General features: G+C 39.7%; 1 protein-coding gene across 9 annotated transcripts in view; it reads right to left on the reverse strand.

The window, feature by feature from the left end:
- Positions 1–4: 4 nt before the first annotated feature.
- NKTR (natural killer cell triggering receptor) overlaps positions 5–19,948 on the reverse strand; it is a 49,114-nt gene continuing 29,170 nt past the window's right edge. For 5 of the 9 annotated variants that reach the window (XM_067753928.1, XM_067753920.1, XM_067753926.1 and 2 more), the window contains 9 exons: positions 19,645–19,800; positions 13,389–13,476; positions 12,761–12,906; positions 8,478–11,369; positions 5,998–6,093; positions 5,196–5,252; positions 4,880–4,912; positions 4,602–4,706; positions 5–3,085 (listed from right to left, as the gene is read on the reverse strand). In XM_067753928.1, the coding sequence (XP_067610029.1) occupies positions 2,998–3,085; positions 4,602–4,706; positions 4,880–4,912; positions 5,196–5,252; positions 5,998–6,093; positions 8,478–11,369; positions 12,761–12,906; positions 13,389–13,476; positions 19,645–19,800 (3,661 nt within the window). In that variant the 3' untranslated portion in view covers positions 5–2,997. The remainder of the gene's footprint in view (positions 3,086–4,601; positions 4,707–4,879; positions 4,913–5,195; positions 5,253–5,997; positions 6,094–8,477; positions 11,370–12,760; positions 12,907–13,388; positions 13,477–19,644; positions 19,801–19,948) is intronic. The other 4 variants (XM_067753925.1, XM_067753921.1, XM_067753924.1 and 1 more) reach the window with 4 other exon arrangements.

A 19,948-nucleotide genomic window follows, 5' to 3' on the forward strand; every position in this document is an offset into this window, starting at 1 on the left:
AAACTTAGACTAAGTATATATTTTAATGTCTACAAGGCCCCCCTTTCCAGTTTTAGGGAAATTTAAATGAAGTGTATACAAATCAGACATTACCAATATGTACAAAAGTATTTTCTACAGTTTTTGAACAATACCAGCTATATCATGTTTCATTTGCAGTAAACAGGACATTACAAAACCAGTCCAATAATGCCTTGTCTATTAAGAAGCACAATACACATAATTCAATTTTATTTAAAAAGTAACTTAAAATACAGAACAATCCCCTTTATGAAGAAAAGCTATTTCTGTAGTCCATTCAGTAAACACACAAGTTGAATGCTGCAGCTGAGGGCTGTCCTTTTCCATGGAGAAAACAAACGAGGCTTCTAGGGCCCACCTTTTCAGGGTAAAATTCTACCCACAGCACAACAGGCGAAGTTATTGCCTGTGGGAGGCAGAATTCTAAAATGCCCCTCCTCCTATTTCATGCCCCAATCCCAGGAACCTGTAAATGTGATACCACTTCTGTGATTATGTTCTGTGGCACAGCTGACCTTAACACAGGGAGACTATCTCAGTGGGCTTGATCTAATCACACAAACCTTAAAACAGAGGAGGAAGGCAGAGAGACCTGAAGCATGAGAAGAAGCCCTCGATGGGCCATTGCTGGTTTGAAGATGGAGGGAAGCACACAAGAAGGAATGTGAGCAGCCTTAAGGAGCCGAGAAAGAGGACCCCGGCTGACAGCCAGCAAGGAACTGAATACTGCTAACAATCTGAATGAACTTGGAAGCAGATTCTTCCCCAGAGCCTCCATAAAGGAATGCTGCCCTGCTGACCCTTGATTTCAGCCTTGTGAGACCCTGAGCAGAGAATCCAGCCATACTGTGCTGGACTCATGAGCTACAGAACTGTAAGCTAAGAAATGAGTGCTGCTTTAAGCTGCAAAGTTTGGGGTCATTTGTTACACAGCAATAGAAAACTAATACACTGCCCAAAGGTAACTCTTCTTAACGTAATTAGATTTGGCAGTTTTTGTTTGGGTTCTAAATGCAGTTTCTTTCCACTGCATATTATTAAAGCAATATTCTCCTCTGTAGGCAACTTCTGAAAACCCTTCATATGATCGCACATTGTTTTGTATTCACTATCAAGTATGTTTGTTTGACTTAGGTCCTATTTTCTAATGTATTCTCATCTATCAACTTGGCAAACAACTGGCCACAACCCTGTTTATGAACCTTTTATGGGTGATGGTTTTAATATATCCAAGGTCACCCCTCCATCCATCAGGGGTGGTCAGATCCCTCCAACTGAGGGCTCTTTCCCACTTCCCAAGTACACCAGGCAAGCCCTGGGGTAGGATGGCACAGAGTTCTGCATCAAACATCCAATATGAATTTCTTCTGCATAACTGGATTAAACTGGCACTAAGGTGATTAAGTACACTTGGGGAAAAAACTCAAACTAAAGGTTAAAAAAAATCTCACCAGGGCTTCCCTGGTGGCACAGTGGTTGAGAGTCCGCCTGCCGATGCAGGGGACGCGGGTTTGTGCCTCGGTCTGGGAAGATCCCACATGCCGCAGAGCGGCTGGGCCCGTGAGCCATGGCCGCTGAGCCTGCCTGCGTGTCCAGAGCCTGTGCTCCACAATGGGAGAGGCCACAACAGTGAGAGGCCCGCGTACCGCAAAAAAAAAAAATCTCACCAGTTTTTACAGGTCAAATCATTTTTGCAGGAACCACCCAAGACTGTGAAAGTGTGTAATCTATGCAGTACTGCACACCCCGATTCCCTGTCTGTTGTCGTAGGTTTACCATCTCACACAAGGCTTCACTGAGTCAGTGCAGGCCACTGAAACAGGGAAACATGCTGGCGGGTGCTGAGAACAGTTCAACTGCTCTTGCATCTGCCTCTTACTTGAAAGACTTAAAAGTAAAGCCCTGCAAAATGTGCCCAGGATGGTGGCAGGGAGATGTTGGTGTTACTTTTGAAGTCCACTCTCCAATCAACTCCTCCAGGGACACACGCATCAGTTCTGTGCAGCAGACCCCAGTGGCCACACAACCCCATGCCAATCCTGCCTGCTCCACGGCCTCCAGCCCACACCTGTGCTTGAGAGAGGCCCTCCAAATATTTAAAGTGAATAGAGCTTAGAAGGACCCATGTTTGGTGCCAATGAATTTTTAAAAATTCATTTCTCTCTCTGACGGAATTCTAATGTATAGTATGTAAGAATAATGCACCAAAAGGTACCAAGCACCAAAGCATGAACTGGAATAGAATTGTCTTTTTACAAACCGAACTTCATAGTATTTATTAGAAAGCACATAAAACATTAGGGCTTTAGAGACAGTGCAGGTATTTATAGTTAAGGCTGATTTACTCTTCTTAACCTCACCCGCCAGCCTGAAATAATACACTGGGCTGTATGGTGACTACTTTTCTGATCCTCTGAGACAACAAAGAAGTAAGGAATGAATTAAGAACCCCAGAGCCACTGCCTTATACTCCTGGCTACCATCAGTATCAGTTCTGGGCAGTTTGTTTTTAAGAGCACACATGTATAAGGTTCTGTGTAATTGGTATACAAGTATTTGGTCACCTTTCACAGTTCTCCTTCACAGTTCTATGCTTGGCAGCATACATGCTAAAACCTTAAAAACGGGCAAAAAGAATCTGTATTCTAAGAAATACATGAGATGGAGAGAAATAATCTAGCTAAAATAATATTGCAAATTATATTTAAATTTCATGATTTCTTGATTCAAGAAAATGAAATTCATTTCCATAGTTGGCTACTGTAAAATGTGGCATACAACTATTTTTAGGAGACATATCTGTATTTTAAATTCTACGCACATGTAAATGAACAAATAACAATTATAAGTGTCTATTTTTCAACTTCATCTCTAATATTGAAACAGAACAACAGACTGCCATTAAGTTTCTTAAACTTTTAAGTTACCAGATATTTACAAATAAGATCCAATTTGTATCAAAAAAAGGGGACACTTTCAACTATATCTGCTGCTTTCACTGGGACTCCGATGATGAGAGTAACTTCGGTCACTTTCACTGTCAGAGCCATAAGATCTACAACTCCTGTATAACAAAACAAAAACAGAAATACCTTTTAATTGTCAGCCCTTTGAATTCCTCTTGTAGCTTCTTTTTTGATATGAGTGGCCTGAAAGCAAGTGGCTTGAAGAGGCACAGCATAGTGGGTTGGCGAGTGGGGTACTGACTGTGGCAATACTGCAGACTTTTCAAAGATGTCAATGACAGATGGTGGTAATATCAGGTTAAGATAAAATAAAGAAACTTCTTGGGGAATTACTTGAAATCCACTCATATGTGTGAGAATAATTTTCCATGTTACCCAAAATGAACATCAATATTTAATTAGACTGAGGAAGTAAGGGAAAAAAGGCCCACAAAGAGAGTTTCATTAAAAGGCAAGGAAATCAAAATCAAATCAAAATGGGAGGCCAATGAGGGGTGAGGGTGAGGTGGGACAGGGACAGGACCACTGGGAGAGTGAGTCAAGAAGACTTGGTTATGGTCACCATTCAGTTATTTCGAAAAATATTCACAGAGAGCCAGTCACTTTACTAGATGCAAAGGGCACACACAGAGTAGACTATGTAGAGTTTCCTGGGGCTCAAGGATAGTATAGAATAGGGGGCAAGATAAATAAAGCACATGCGGCGAGAGGGCAACAGATCTCAGAGTGAGCAGCAGGAAGGGCTTCCCTGGGGCAGTGAGTGGGCTGCAGTGGAGACCTGCAGAGTAGTTGAGAATTGGCTATTTCAATTGGCTATTTCATGTCAAGGGGACATGGTGAAGTGGGCATGTGACTCTCTAGGCAGAAAAAGAAAAAGGTTCCAGGATGTTAGTGCAGGGAAGACAGAAAAGCCCAAGCTGGAGTTGGTAGGCGGAGAGGCCTCCATGCAATGCTGAGGAGCATGGACCTGCCCCTGAAGGCAGTAGGGCATCCTTGAAGAGTTTCAAACAAGGGAGTGTCCAGATCACACTGATACCCTACAAGCACGACTGACTGTAGTTGTAAGGTATGGGGGAAGGGTAAGACCAGAAGCCACCAGGAAAGGGACATTACAAAAAGCAACCCACAGTATGAGCCATATGTTACATAAAACATACCTATAAATACATATAATATATAAACATTTTTAACCGTACAAACTGCAATCCTAAGTATTATATTTTATTATGTTACAGTTTTTAAAATATTACCTTTTTAAAATTCAAAACACTGACAAATCGGCTGTTAGTTCTAGCAAGCAACCCTATTTAAAGAATGGGCCATGGTTTGAGTTGCCTTCTCTCCTTATTCCTTCCAAAAGAAATGTTTGTCCAAGGATATGTGAATATTTAAAAATCCATTTTAGATTCAAACATTAACAACCACCAGTAAATACTACCCAGCAACTCTTAATACAAAGGCCACTTTCAGTAACTGCCTTTGGGTTGATGAAGTTCAGGCAGAGAAAGAAGTATTTCTGTCCTCAGAAGATGGTGCTTTCTCTTCTACAGCAGTCTCTCACCCCACACCCTAAGTGCCCACAGTAACTTACAGTGCTTGAAAGAACAGACCCACCTGGACCGCCTATTGTAGCTTCTGCCTCGGTGATAACTGTCGCTCCTCTGGCTTCTACTTCGACTCCGACTCCTGCTATAGTAGCTATCGTAGGTGTAGGACCTGCTTTAAACAGCAATAACAAACACTAAATCTTCCCGTTCAAATACTCATATATTCCCATTTCTTTTTAGCTTCTTAAGTGTCCTCTTAGAACATGGGCACTATATGACAGTATGAAGACACATCTGCAGAACAAGTACTGGAAACATTTAACAACTGCCCCAAATCAGACTTACCGTATTAAACAGAAAAATGTTATAGTTTCTTTTCTGCATTGAAAAATATCACAAAATTAACACTGAGTTAGTTCAATTGAATCTCATGGATCTTATTAGACAATTATAGTCAATAAATCCCTGCCATTACAATTCGACATCAATTATCACTTTTGACATTAGAGCACAATGGGCCAACAGATTAAAAACTGTTCAAAAAGACAAACATATGTTTTTCAATAACATACAACACCTTTTAAAAGGGAATTAAGGGCTTTATAAAACAAGGCCCTTTTAATTCTGCCCCCACAGGTGGTTTCCCAACCCCTGTCCATACCTGGACCGACTGTGGGGATCGTACGAGCTGCTCCTGGATCTGCTCCTGCTGGACGTCCTAATAGGAATCACATGAGGGGCTATCAACTTGTGGATCAGGACAGGCTACATCAAAAATCTAGACATTTATTTGCCCATCAAGGAGAAAACACACAATGAAATCCAGCAGCTATATTTATTTCATTTTCATATCAAAAGTATATTGGAATTTTTTTAAAAAGCATGTTGGATTTTGCAAGAAACGTTAGAAGTTTTACACAATTCTTCTATGAGGTGCACATCAAGAAAGTCGCTGGGGAGGAACTGGGTGGGGAAGGGGAAGACACAGGTGGAACACTTGAAAGTAAAATGAAGCTGCAGCAGTGGTAAATACCTGAGAGGCAAAAAGGGGCTGGAAGAAGCTGGGAAAACCAGAAACTTGGGGTCACCCACCACACACACACTTCTTCCTTTGTCCTCGTGTAATAGTCCTCCTCTCCCAATATCTAACCCGAGTCAAGAGATGACTGCAGATGGAAACTTAGGTTAACGAGGATGTACTGGGGGTTCAGGTGGTAGTCAGGGCCTCTTTTAAATATTTCTACTGCTTCTCTTTCCTCACTCTGATAAGATCCCATCTTGAGATCAGCCAGTAAGAATCCAATAGCTCTTTGAAAGAAAGAACTAGGTGAGTAAGTAGGCCTGTCTGATAGTCAGCAATGACAAGACCCTTTTCAACAGCTACCCCACTCTGCCTGTGCAGGGCAGGCCTTCAAAAGAAGACAGATGGAGACCCCACAGTAGGACAGGATTCACAAGCTCACCTATGGCTTTTGTAACTGCGGTAGGAACTGCTCCGGCTTCTTGTGCGGCCTCTGCTGTACCACCCTCTGCTCCGACTTCTGGAGTAGCTTCTTGATCTACAAGTGAGAGTGGAAAATATATAAATCATATTAACTCATTATGCTGTTAAAACTAATTACAAGTAGGGCAGGAGGGGGAAAACCCAACAAGAGGAAAGGTCTCTGGAAAGGTCTCTCACGAACTCCTCACAGCGGGTATCACAGAGACGGCTAATGAGGGTTTAAACTGAACAGAATAAAATAAAGAGAAAACAGAAAAGGCTGATACAGGTATGTTCATAGGAGCCCTACCTGTAATACCAGAAGAGGAAACAATCCAAATCTCCATTAACAGTAGAATGGGTTAAAAAAAAATTAACACAGATATATACTGAAATATTCTAAAGTAGGAAAATGAACTACAGCTGCCATGTATCAACAGAGGTAACTCTTGGGAACATAATGTTGAGTGAAAAAGGCAAACGTAGAATATCTATACATATAAAAAAGGATTTTGTTTGAAAACAAGCAAAAGCAACATTATATATAGATAGAAACATTTATAGTAAAACTACAAAGAGAAACAACAAAATTATAATAGAAGTTTAGAATAACATTTAACTCTAGGAGAGAAGAGAGAAAGTAGGGTAGCATCGGGTAGGACTACATTAGGTATATCAAAGCTCTATTTTTAAAGCTAGATACCATTTAAAATTATTTTTTATACCTTAATCATTAAAAAAATTTATACCTATTTAATATTTAATAAAACAAACAAGAAACTTAATGCAATTTTGCCCCACCCTGCTTCCCCTAGTTTATGCTTGCCATTCAGGAACTGAACAATACCCCTGTGTATGTGCTACTCAGGTAATATCTTCATAGGTTTTATTCAGTATGTACTTATGTTTTGGAAGACAGATGCAGTTTATTGGCAAAGACACATTCTGTTCTCATAAGATCCTAGTCATTTACTCAACGAACAATTATAGAGCGACTCTGTTAGGTGAATGAAAGATGAGTAGCAAACAGCCCCTGACTTTACTGAGTTTGCAGGCCAGAAGGGAAGTCAGGCCCACGTAAGTAACCGAAACAGGGAGGGCAAAGTTTAGCTATCTCAGTCTACTACCTGTGAGCTGCCCAACTTAAGAGCAAATTTCTTAGCGTTTCCATGCCTCACTGTCTTCATGTATGAAATGAGACACCACCCACTCCAAAGGCAGGGGCAGGAAGGTAGATGAGAATGGCCAGCGTCACCAACAGCTCAGAGCTGTCTGAGTGTAAACGGTAAGTACACACCGAGCGGACAGGAGGCTGGAGTAGCTCAACAGGCACCTTCATCTAGAATATGAACCCGGAGACAAAAGGCCAGGATTCACCAGCTCTCTGGGCCTTGTTGGGAGTCAGAGCAGGAGGAGGTAGAGACGCCAACAACTCAAGCATGGAATGGTCTGAGAGGGAATGAGGAGAGCTAGCAGAGGGCTTCTAGAAGGACTGAAGGGACTGAAAACATGCCCTGGCACTGGCCATGCGGAAGTACCTGAAAATCTTAGTCAGCTGAGTGAGATGGGGGAGGGAAGGCACAGAATACAAACTGCAAGCAACTGAAGAGTAAATGGGAGATGCTTATTGTAGATGGTAAATGTCGGCTCCTATTTTTAAAGAAATCTGGGTAAGGGAAGAAAATGACTGATAGAAAACTAGGAAGAAAAAAAGTTAAAGATTCTTACTGCATTTTAAGTTCAAGTGATGAAAATCAAGCACAGCGTAATAAAGGATATGAGTCAGAGGCAGTGAGGCAAAACCATGAAACATTTACAAGGAAAAGAAAAGAATACAAATTACTTGTTAACTTCATACCACCATCACCAATTTTTTTAGTTTTAAAAATGCTCATTCTCTGCATTAGCCAGTCTATGCTGATGACAATAGTTAGACGTAACTTGAACCAAAAATCAACCAATCAATCTTAAGATGATCATTTTTACCATTTCCTGCCCCTTGAATAAAGATCAACTAGATGCAAGTCCTTGGCAGGTAACTTTGCCTCTCTGGCCCTCACCCTCCACTTGTATAAAATGGAGGGTTAGATTACTGATCTCGAAATCCTACATATTCTGTAAATGCAAGATTCCCTTCTAAGGCATCACTAACAGTAGAGAGAGCGGCCTCACTCCTTTAAAAATGGAGAACTTGCCACCTATCACGGCAACTCACTGCAGTTGCCATGGAGCTTTAATTGACAGCAATAGTTTTTTTACCCTGAGCCCAAATCTCTTCCCCTGAAATCTCTGCTCCCTGTGTCTTCAGTCTGCTCTGTGAGTCACACAGCACAAGCTTTCTCCTTATTCCCTCCCAGATATTGGGAAACAGTGATCTTGTCCCTAACTCTGATGTTCTTCCAAGCAAAACAGTAACAGACTCTCCTTGGGAGAAAAAAAGGAAAAGAGAGTAATGCTCACCGATAAGATGATGTGGAACTTCTCGATCGACTCCTTGAGTGACTGTAGGAGACAGACCTTGTTCTGTGCCTTGACTTGGTCTCAGATTTACTTCGAGATCTGCTTGGACTCCTGGACTGGCTATCGCCATCCCGACTAGGCGTCTGCTCATCACTCGAACTCTCCTGATTTCTTGGCCTCCGGTTTAAGCGTGCTGTCTTTCTTACTTCATCAAAGAGAGACCCAGGCCGAACTTTATTTTTGCTTTTAATTTCTATTCTCAAGCCTTGTGGTTTCATTTCAGGCACAGTAGTCAGTGCCTTAACTTCCACAGCACTTGATGTAGTAGCAGACGGTGCTGCCAGGTTCCCCACACCTTGCAGGGGCTTCCATTTATTATCCATGAGGCTGGTCTGGCTTTTCTCAGCCACCTCTCTCTTCACAGTGCTTTCTACAGCAGTGGCCAAGCTGGCGGAGCTGCTGTCCTGCTTTCCCACCTCACCCACCATTTTGCTTTCTGACATGCTGCTTTCCTGTTTTCCCAACTCTGCCTCAGGATGCTCTGTTGGCATATCCTGCTTTAGAACAATGCTTATATCCGGGGTGTCAAGCCTTGAATTTCCTAGAGGGGAAGCCCCCTCGGCCTTTGCTGGGGAACTCCTATCAGGAGTGCAAATCTCCATGTTGTCATCTGTTTGAAGCAGATCCTCCACTCCGCTTGGGATGCTCTCTTCAATATGCTGAATGTTCGGGGGAGAACTGACCACGTTTTCCTCAGCGTTTAAAGCTGCGGGAGACACACTGAGTTTACTATCATCTTTAGTAGGCTGATCAGTATCTGATGAAACCGTTATTGGATTATGTTTACCTGAAAGACTGCCATCTTCACAGGGCTTCTCAGTTTGGGGAATATTTTCTTTTACGGCTTCCCTGTTTTCAGAAAGTTGTTTTTTCTCTTTTGCTTCCTGAGTAACTTGCTTTTCGTTAATCTCCTCCTCCTCCTCTTCACCAAATTCTAGTGGAGGCTGCCAGTGGAACGCTTGTTTTCGTTTTGGAGCCTTGTGTTTTTTCTCTTTTTTCCCTTTCAATTTCTCTTTTGCTTTTTTGGTATGTTCCCTTTTAAGATGCTCCTTAGAGCTGTGTTTATGCTTGTGGGGTTTTCCTCTACTGTTTTCTGAATTGGAATAGAACCCCTCAGAATCAGAGGTTGATGACCGCTGTTTGCTTGATTTCCAGGCACTATTACCATCAGGCAGTAAAGTACCTGCTGAAGACTTAGTTGCTGGTTTGGTTTTGATGTGAATTTCACCCAACTCTGACTCAGAATCTGAAGTGGCTTCACCTTCCTCCTTATCAGAAGATGGCCGGGAATTATTTTTACTGTTTTTAGTTACATCTTGTTCAGAATTTGACTCAGAGTCCCATTTACTCCCAGCATAATTCTTCCTTTTGGGCTTACTGCCACTTCTAAAGTGATCAGAAGGACTTTCTTTCAAAGTTCTTTTTTTTGAATGAGGGCATTCCCGTTCAGGCTTAGATTTCTCTTCACCTCTGTTTTTCTCCTGTTTATTATTCATGTCCATTTGGACTTGCTTCTCTTTTTCCTGGGCTGACTGTGTAACCCGAACACTTGACTGTTCACTGTCTGAAGAATAATCTAAAGATGACCTGCTTTCACTGTACTTTCTATGACATGAAGACTTGTCTCTGCCTCTGACATATTTATTACGAAGTGTCTTTTCAGAGCTGCTGCTGTGCCTTTTATTGGAGGTGTTATTTTTTTTCCCATTGGATCTAAATTTTCTCTTGGCTCGTCTTCCATCATCACTGCTAACAGAAGAGTATGAAAATGATCTACTACACCGTGAGTGGTCACTGTATTTATTTCGTGAATGAGATCTAGATGAGGGAGACCTAGACCTTGAATGTGAACTAGCTAAACTTCGAGATCTTGTGTATGACCTGGAATAAGATCTACTCCTAGAAGATCTACTCCTTGACCTCGGTGAACTTTCTGAACTTCTATCACTGTATTTTGAATAAGCGCTCCGATCACTTTCTGAATTTTTTTCTCTTTTATGGTAGGATGATGAACTACCAGTCTCTTTAACATTTGCTAAACCATAAGTGCTTTGGATGGGCAGCAAATGGGTTGTTTTAACTTTCATTTCCTGGATTCGTTCATAAGAGGGCTTCCAGGGCTTCTGTCCAGGCTTCCACCTTGAAGGAGGGGGGCTGTCACTCAGTGGTATTACAGGAATATTTTCCGCCACCACTGGTTGTACTAAAACATTTTCATTTTGTGTCACTGTTGCTCTTAAAGGTTCTGTTTTAACAGGTTTATTTTCACTTAACTGAGAGGCTGTTCCTCTTGGTGATTTTGATGCTGTTCTTTGGTGCCCTGACTTAGAACTAGATCTGGACTTTGATCTACTTCGAGAATGTGATGAGGATTTTGACGGAGTCCTTGATCTTGAGCTTCCTCTAGAATAAGACTGTGAGTGAGATTTTGATCTGTATGAGTCTCTGCTGGAATGGGTTGAAGAGCTGTGGTCATCCTTATCAGATTTAGACCAGTCCCTCTTGGATGAGTGATGAGATGACAACGAGGAAGAACGAGATCTCCTTTCTCTATCACATGAGGATTTCACTCTTCGGGTGGAAGATTTTAAGGATTCTATGTCAGATGGTACAATAATCCTTCTCTTCTTAGTCTGTTTGTGCCTTCTGCAATGTTTCTGCTTTTTAGCTTTCTTTTTATGCTTAACCTTTTTCTCTTTTCTGCGTTTTTTATGGTGACCATCAGAGTGTCTTGCTGTGCTTAGATCTGAATAATATCCATTATAGGACCACGATCGGGATCTCTGGGACAAGCTTCTTTCATCCCATCGGCTTGAACAGGGGTCACTTAACCTATAGAAAAGGACATAATATGCATGCAATTATTTACAAGCATGTTTTCTATGCTTTAAAATTAAAACACATTTGTTGTCAATACAAATGCATCAGCAAAAGCTTAGTTAACAACCAAGTACTGACTCTGTCAACACTTTAAGCACACATAGGAAGGATAAACCAACAGCTGATAGGCCTGGTCCCGACCTTGTAATTTCAAAGAGATCATTACTATCAGATCACTACTATCAGACTTACAAAAGGATTTTTTTCAGAGCCAAGCCAAGAATTTTCAACTTCGATAGGAAAATAGTTTTGAAAAGCAAAGCAACTACAGCAATCACAAAAGCACTGCTGCCCTACTGAGTTCCTGGCTATCATCCACTCAATAACACTCTGCCTCCAGGAATAATTTCTGAGGGAGAATCAAATCAAGTTCCCAAACAATTCTGTTAATTCTCTGCAGATACAGGATAACTGCCTGAACTTTAGGCGAAGCCTCTTTTTCTTTTTTGGCTGCACGGCTTGTGGGATCTTAGTTCCCTGACCAGGGATCGAACCCGAGCACCAGCAGGGAAAACTCCCGAGTCCTAACCACTGGACCACCAGGGAATTCCTTAAAAACATGACTACTGTTTTTATCTCAGCCTCATACAGGTAATCAACAACTTTCCCCTACGGTTTTAGTTAAACTACTTAGTACAGAAATTAGGGGAAAAGTACATTAAATAGATGCAGACTTTACAATATCTCAGTGGCAATATCAGGGCTCAAAACTCAGAGTTCTCAGTGCCACTGTGTCTACACCACTTCCACACAGCAGACGCACACCTTTTCCTCCCTCTTCTAACTTCGAACCATTCTGCTGGATGCCCATAGAGAAAAACAGAATTCTACCATGAACAATTACACAGGGTCCCATTGGTATATTTTGCACTAGCTATTCTGGGGCCAGCCCCATTTCTAAAATAGATACTGCACTGTGGAGTGTCAATGAAGACAGGACATGGATACACTTCTGAAGAAACAAAAGTCCCTGGGGTCAGAAGTTAACACACACACTGGGTACAGATTTCCCTATCTACCCATTTATTCATTAGTGACTATGAGAACAGGCTAGGAAAGAATCTGCTATATAATTTTTTTTAAGTCCTGATTATTTCTAAAATTGAACAAGAAATCTTTAAGAAATTCAGGAGGGTTATAGTCTTGCGAGGGAAAACAGAATTTTGATTTAAAAGCACCCAAAGTCAAGCAGCCCTCCTCCCATTTCACCAAGCATTCCCAAATATATTCTCTTTGGTCATAGTCTAATTTTAAAGGTAAATATTTAGTGAAAAGTCCAGAAATATGTCTCTATCCCCTTAAGACTTAAAATATAGAGGACACAGGATTGTACTTATACTTACTTATCTCCTTTACTCCACTTTTCTCCACTAGGTGGTCTATATGCTCTTAATCTCTGCATTTCTTCTTTCCAGTGAGGAGGAGTTTCACTGCTATCATCATCATCTGATTCGGAACAGGATCTTGATCTTGGAGGTGTGTGATAGCGCTTTAAAAACAAAGTTAGGAATAACTACCTTCAAAATATCTCTTAATTGTAATCTGCTATAGGACAGAGGTAGGTATAAGACCCAATCTCTGACGCCATTCAAAGGCAATAACGACTAAGTACCAAGAAGATGGTATGAAGTTGTGTCAAACTAAAAAAAATGGGAAAGCTGGAGATTCACCTGTAATCACACACAACAATTTCCTCTTTGAAGTCCTAATGGTTATATTCATTAGCCTAGATTATTCAATATACTAACATTTCTCAGCATACTGATTATTTCACATTCATTTCATATTCAAACACAGCAGTAAACACTAATCTAACAGCAGTGCCTTCCCATAACTATACAGAATACAACTAGCTCCTTGGACAGATTTTGGACTATACCTAAGATTAAAGCTAGGATTTTGCCTAGAGGTAAAAACATTTTACCGCTTAAGATAAGTAATTTGAAAAAAGTCCAGTTTTAACACACATACAATTGTGCCCCTTCCTTTAATCTTCCGTCCAGACTTTGATACAGATGGTTTCTGATCATTTACGGTGGGTGTAATATCAGGAATCTTCCTGGAAAAGAAGATTGAAAATTTATAAAAAGCAAATGCTAGGCAGTTTTCTCAGTGTTTAAATGCAGAATTTATGTTCCTATCATACAAAAACACTTCATTTAGATTCAACACTTTTGTAGAATGAGGCACTCCACATAACCCAATTTTCTAAGCAAATCCTTTAAATACAAAAACTAAAAAAAAAAAAGTAACCAGGGGTTCCCTGGTGGCGCAGTGGTTGAGAGTCCGCCTGCCAATGTGGGCAACGTGGGTTTGTGCCCCGGTCCGGGAGGATCCCACATGCCGCGGAGTGGCTGGGCCCATGAGCCATGGCCGCTGGGCCTGCGCGTCCGGAGCCTGTACTCCACAACGGGAGAGGCCATAGCAGTGAGAGGCCCGCGTACCGCAAAAAAAAAAAAAAAAAAAAAAAGTAACCCAACTGAGTAGAAATACACGATACTAGTATCAATCTTTTAAAGTACAGAACTACTTTCAAAAAAATCCTTTTTTAGATGTCTCTTGTCAAAACAGTAATGTTCTTAGGGAATCCTGAGGTATTGTTGACTCTAATGCTCAAGTGTTTTTAACAGTTTTAAATTTTATTTTATATATGTATTTTTAAATATTTATTTATTTATTTTATTTATCTCGGCTGTGCTGGGTCTCAGTTGTGGCACGCGGATCTTTACTTGCAGCATGGGGGATCTTTTAGTTGTGGCATGCGGGCTCTTTACTTGCCGCATGCGGGCTCCCAGTTGCGGCATGCATGTGGGATCTAGCTCCCTGACCAGGAATTGAACCCGGGCCCCCTGCACTGGGAGCACAGAGTCCTACCCACTGGACCACATTTATTTTATATTTTTAATAGTCTGTTTGTCTACCCCACTTTACTATAAGCTGCCCCTCCTTCAATGCTCTGAATCTGCTACTTTATCTTATGGGTGATTATGGCAGCTACAGTCCTCCATGCCTGAGAAGTCTTTTCATACTTGAGTTTGTTTTGTACCTGTTATGATTAACATAATGGCTAGCTTTTATTGAGGACTTACTATGTGTCAGGCGTTATATTAATAAACATTTTAAACATACTTATTTATTGGGTAAAAATACATAACATAAAATTGGCCATTTTAACCATTTTTAAATGTACAATTCAGTGGCATTAATTATACTCAAAACGTTGTGCAACCATCACTACTATCTTTCCAAAACTTCTTCATCACTTCATCCTGAAACTCTACCTATTAAGCAATACCTCTCCACTTCCCTCATTCCCTTAGCCTCTGGTAACCTCTAATTTAGCTGAATAACATTCCATTGTATATATATATACACCACATTTTGTTTATCCATTCATCTGTTGGTGGACGCGTGAGTTGTCTCCATGTTTTTGCTACTGTGAATAATGCTGCAATGAACCCTGGAGTACATGTATCTGTTTGAATCTATTTTCAATACTTTTGGATATGTACCTAGGAGTAGACATGCTGAGTTACATGGTAAATCCATATTTAACTTTTTGAGGAACCACCAAACTGTTTTCCACAGCAGCTGCATCATTTTAGACTCCTCCTAGCAATGTATGAGGATTCCAATTTTCTCCACATCCTCACCGACACTAGTTTTTTGGGGTTTTGTTTTAAATTACAGCCGTCCTAGTAGGTGAGACACGGTATCTCACTGTGGGTCTGATTTGCATTTTCCTAACGACTAATGATATTAAATATCTTTTCACATGTTTGTTCCCCATTTGTACATCTTCTTCGGAGAAGTGTCTACTCAAGTGCTTTGCCCATTTTTAAAATGAGTTGTCTTTTTGTTGCTATTGCTCATGCTTTTGGTGTCAACTATAAGAATCCACTGCTGAACCTAAGGTCATGAAGGTTTACCCCTATGTTTCCTTCTAAGAGTTTTATGGTTTTAGTTCTTATATTTAGGTCATTGACCCATTTTGAGTTAATGTTTGCATATGATGTGAGGTAGGGTCCAACCTCATTCTTTTGCATGTGGAAATCCAGGTGTCTCAGCACCATTTATTGAAGAGACTATTCTTTCTCCATGGAATGGACTTTGCACCCTTATCTAAAATATAATGGCCATGCAAAGTTTGAATCTCAGCATCAAAAATCAGAATTTTTATCATCTTGGGCCAGTTATTTAGCTCTTTGAGCTTCAGCTTTCACACTTGTAAAACAGAGATAACACTTCAACTTATTTATACGAATTAAAGAGATAATGTATGAAAAACTGTTAGTTCAGTGCTTTGCATATAGTAAGGGCTTCCCCCCAGAGCAGGGTTCTCAAACTCAAATGCTGACAGGCAGGTAATGTAAATCTGTGAAGTGGACACAATAGAATAGTTCACTTTCCACTTGATTATTCTTCCACTTGAAGAATAACAGTTCAAGCCCAGTGATATACTTCAACTTCTCTTGGTCAGGAGACAGCAGAGATTGGTATGAATAGGGACAGCACTCTGAGTAGCCACTAATTTTTGCCTTGCAGTGTAACAGAACCAATGTTTTGGAGGATTCTTCAATTTCTCAAGAGAAGAAAAAATCTGAATTTTTGTATGAGTCAACAATGTTTGAGCCAGTGTATGAGCCAATGGTGACACTGTCATGAGAGGTGTCATGAACCTAAGGAATATAATGAATCCAATTCTGGACACCTGGGAGCCAATTTTTTAAAATAAAACAATAATATGAAGGACAAATAACATAGGTCTATCCTCCAATGTTTTCATGATCCACCAGTTTTCTCTTCTGCTACAGAGGCTCTCAGACCATGAGTAGGTCCCATATTTCAGGGTCTGAACCTCAATCATGGGGGACCAGATATTGGATGTTCTCAGGGTCCACTATGCCCATCCTCTCGGAGACTCACACTGCTCACCTAATCCACACGCCACTGAGGTACTAACCAGAGGTCAATATAATAAATGACACTGGGGAAAAAAAAATCTAATGGCCATAGATGTATGGGTTTATTTCTGGACTCTCAATTCTATTCCATTGGTCTCTATGTCTATCCTTATGCCAGTACCACACTATTTTTTTTTGAATTTTATTTTATTTTTTTACACAGCAGGTTCTTATTAGATACCACACTATTTTGATGACTGCAGCTTTGTAGTAAATTTTGAAATCAGGACATATGAGTCCTCCAACTTTGTCTTTCTCCCTCAAGATTGTTTCGGCTATTTGGGACACCTTGCAATTCTATACAAACTTGGACATTGACTTTTCCATTTCTGCAAAGTCTACTGGAATTTGACTGAACCCATAGCTCATTCTGAGTAGTACTGACATCTTAATATTAAGCCTTCCAATCCATGAACATAGAATGTCTTTCCACTTATTTAGGTTTTAATTTCTTTCAGCAGTATTTTAGATATATACCTATAGTTTTGATCGTACAAGTCTTTCACCTCCTTGATTTAATTTATTCCTAGGTATTTTATTCTTTTAGATGTTATTTCATGGAATTACTTTCTCAATTTCCTTTTCAGATTGTTCATTGCTGGTTGTTAATAAGTGTTTTAGAGGCATTAGTTCATTTAATTCTCATAACAACACTATGAGGTAGGTACTATTATCATCTCCATTTTAAAGACAAAGAATTTTAAGATTAAGAGGTTAAAAATGTTGCCCAAGGTCACGGAAAGAAATTAAACTTGACTCTTATAACCATTTTATAGGGTTTTCCCAACCAGGAATCTGGCTCCAGATAAACACACAATATTACTATAAGAAAACCTTGACTAAAAAGTATATTATAGTCTTTTCAGTCATTTCATATTCATGACATCATTTGATTCTCACAATGAGAGATGTAACAGGGACTCTTGGCAGGCAATTGTTAACCTCGTTTTCCTCATGAAGAACAAAGCACTGAACCAAATGACTTGCCTATTAAGTGTTCGGCACAAATTAATGTTCACCTGGGAACCTTTTAGATGCTGATCCAATGCTGCCACCCTCTACCTCCTCCCCACAACATTCTGATTTAATCTGCTGTATGGCCCAGAAACTGGTATTTTTAAAAGCTTGCCAAATTACTCTGAAGTGCAGCTGAAGATGAGAACAAATGAATTAGAGCAAGTGTGGAACCCAGCTTTCGCTAAGTGAATTATAAGTGATAATGAGCTTAACTGCTGGTAAATTCAGTAAGGTGGCAAGCTCACTAAGGCTGACAGCCCGTTTCTTATCCTTGCATACCTTGCATTCTTAGCACACAATTCTAGCTCCCAAACAACTGATCAAATCTCAAACATTCTAATGAAATAGATCTACTTGCTATCTTTGTATGACACAACTACCTGCCAATTATGATTTAAAATAATTCTGCAGAATATAACTTCCAAAGATGTTACGTAACCAAAGAAGAGTGATGACCAAATAAACTTACTAGCAATATTCAACCATAAATACAAGACAGTGGTATAAACTACTTTAAAAATACCAGATAACAGGGGTTGGCAAACTTTTTCTTAAGAAAAGAGTCCAAGAGTAAATATTTTAGGATTTTTAGGCCAAGAAGAAAATTAAGATAACTATGTAACAAAAAGAAAACAAGTCTTCACAAATGTTTTATCAATGAAATTAGAAAGTATCATTTTTTGTGACACAGATCTACTAAGGAGAGTGGAATTCTTTTTCAGGGAGAATAACATTTCACTTCATTTAACTAGGGTTCAGTATCCCCTATCAAAGCAGATAGTGTTAATACTGTTCTTCTGGTAATGCGGATCTGTAATGAGAGTTTTACATACTCCATCTCTGAAAATATCTTTCCACACAGATGGATTTTATGTGTAGCACCTGAAATACTGGAGAGTTATAACTGCATCACCGTGAGGTGTAGTGCACTGAATAGCATATAAAGCGATGAGAGCACCACATACAAACTCTCTGCAACTCTTTGATTCTGCTGCTGTATCACAAAAACAGCCCAAGAAAAACAGTGAACAAACGGATGTGGCTGTGTTCCAGTAAAACTTTATTTATGGACACTGAAATTTGAATTTCATGTAATTTTCACATGTCACAAAATATTATTCTTCTTTTGATTTTTTCCACAAACATTTAAAAACATAAAAACCACATTTAGCTCATGGGCTGTACAAAACCAGGCAATAGGCCGAATTTAGCCCATGGACGACTATAGTTTGCCAACCCCCACTAGATGACACTAAAACTGACCTTTCAAGTTTCCTACTTTCTGAAAACCAAATGGATTGGATCAATGAATGGTGTCTTATATTTTCAGAAAGAAGGATCCCACTAAAATTTGTTCACAATATATTATGTTATATTATATATAATAATATAATTAACAGCAAAACTACTGATACCTTACAAAGCTCACTAAAAAGGTTTACAGAACTGTCATAAAGAGAATATTCAATTTTTAAAAATGAAAACATCAGTATGTTAAGCTATTAGTTCAAAGATACATCCCATTTCATAATAGCTTTTTAAAATGAGAAAATACAGAATTTTAAAATTTCTAATGAACTAAATAACCACAATCAAGAGACTTGATTGTGAACAGGGACATGTGCATAACTTCTCAGGCTTCAATATTAACTCTTCATAGGAAACGTGTCAATTACACCAAGCACTTTATGGTATTTCTATTCATATATTTCCCTTAACAATTCTAAACTTGAGTCTAACACACAAAATACACTAATTACTATTTTTTGAGACCAAATCTAAAGCTACATGTTAGCTTTTCCAGGATAGAGGATTTATCACTGAGCAAGTTAACAACAGTAACATATGGGACTAAATTTTATCCCCAGTCATCACGCAATAATTTTGCACTATAAACTGGAGTATGTTTTATCACTCGATTGGATCCAAAGAGTTCAACTAACCCTGTTTTGACAACCAAAATCTCACCCCTAATGAAAGGCCAAGTAAATGAGATTGGTAATGAAATCTTTCCAGATCTCCACTAAGAACTTCTCCCCGATCAACTTGCCAAACCCCCTCTCTCTACTAGCAGAATATGAATTTTGAAAGGTAGGGTACATGTCATTTACGAATTCAATATCTCCCCCAGTATAATTCAAAGTGCTCTGACTATGGGTCATGCTCAATAAATGAGTGTGGACCTGCAATGAGCTAACAGAATCACCAGTCAGAGAAACGAAAACATGTAGGTTAATCATCCTTACGGTTCAGGCTCCACTGTGACAAGAGGCATATCTCTTCTTAGTAAAAATCGGTTCTCGGGCACCGGAGGAATCTCTTCTGGGCGCACCACAGGCTTTTCCCTTTTAGCATTTGAATCGATACACCTTTTTTCATTGGTATCACTCCTCTCAGAGTGACTTAGAGAGAACAAACCGAATCACCAATTAAGATGTGTAATGTCTGCATTTTATAATAATATTAAATAATATAATAATATAATTAGCAGCAAAACTACTGATACCTTACAAAGCTCACTAAAAAGGTTTACACAACTGTCATAAAGAG

Source organism: Pseudorca crassidens, chromosome 10 (assembly GCF_039906515.1).
Source record: "Pseudorca crassidens isolate mPseCra1 chromosome 10, mPseCra1.hap1, whole genome shotgun sequence".
Taxonomy (NCBI): domain Eukaryota; kingdom Metazoa; phylum Chordata; class Mammalia; order Artiodactyla; family Delphinidae; genus Pseudorca; species Pseudorca crassidens.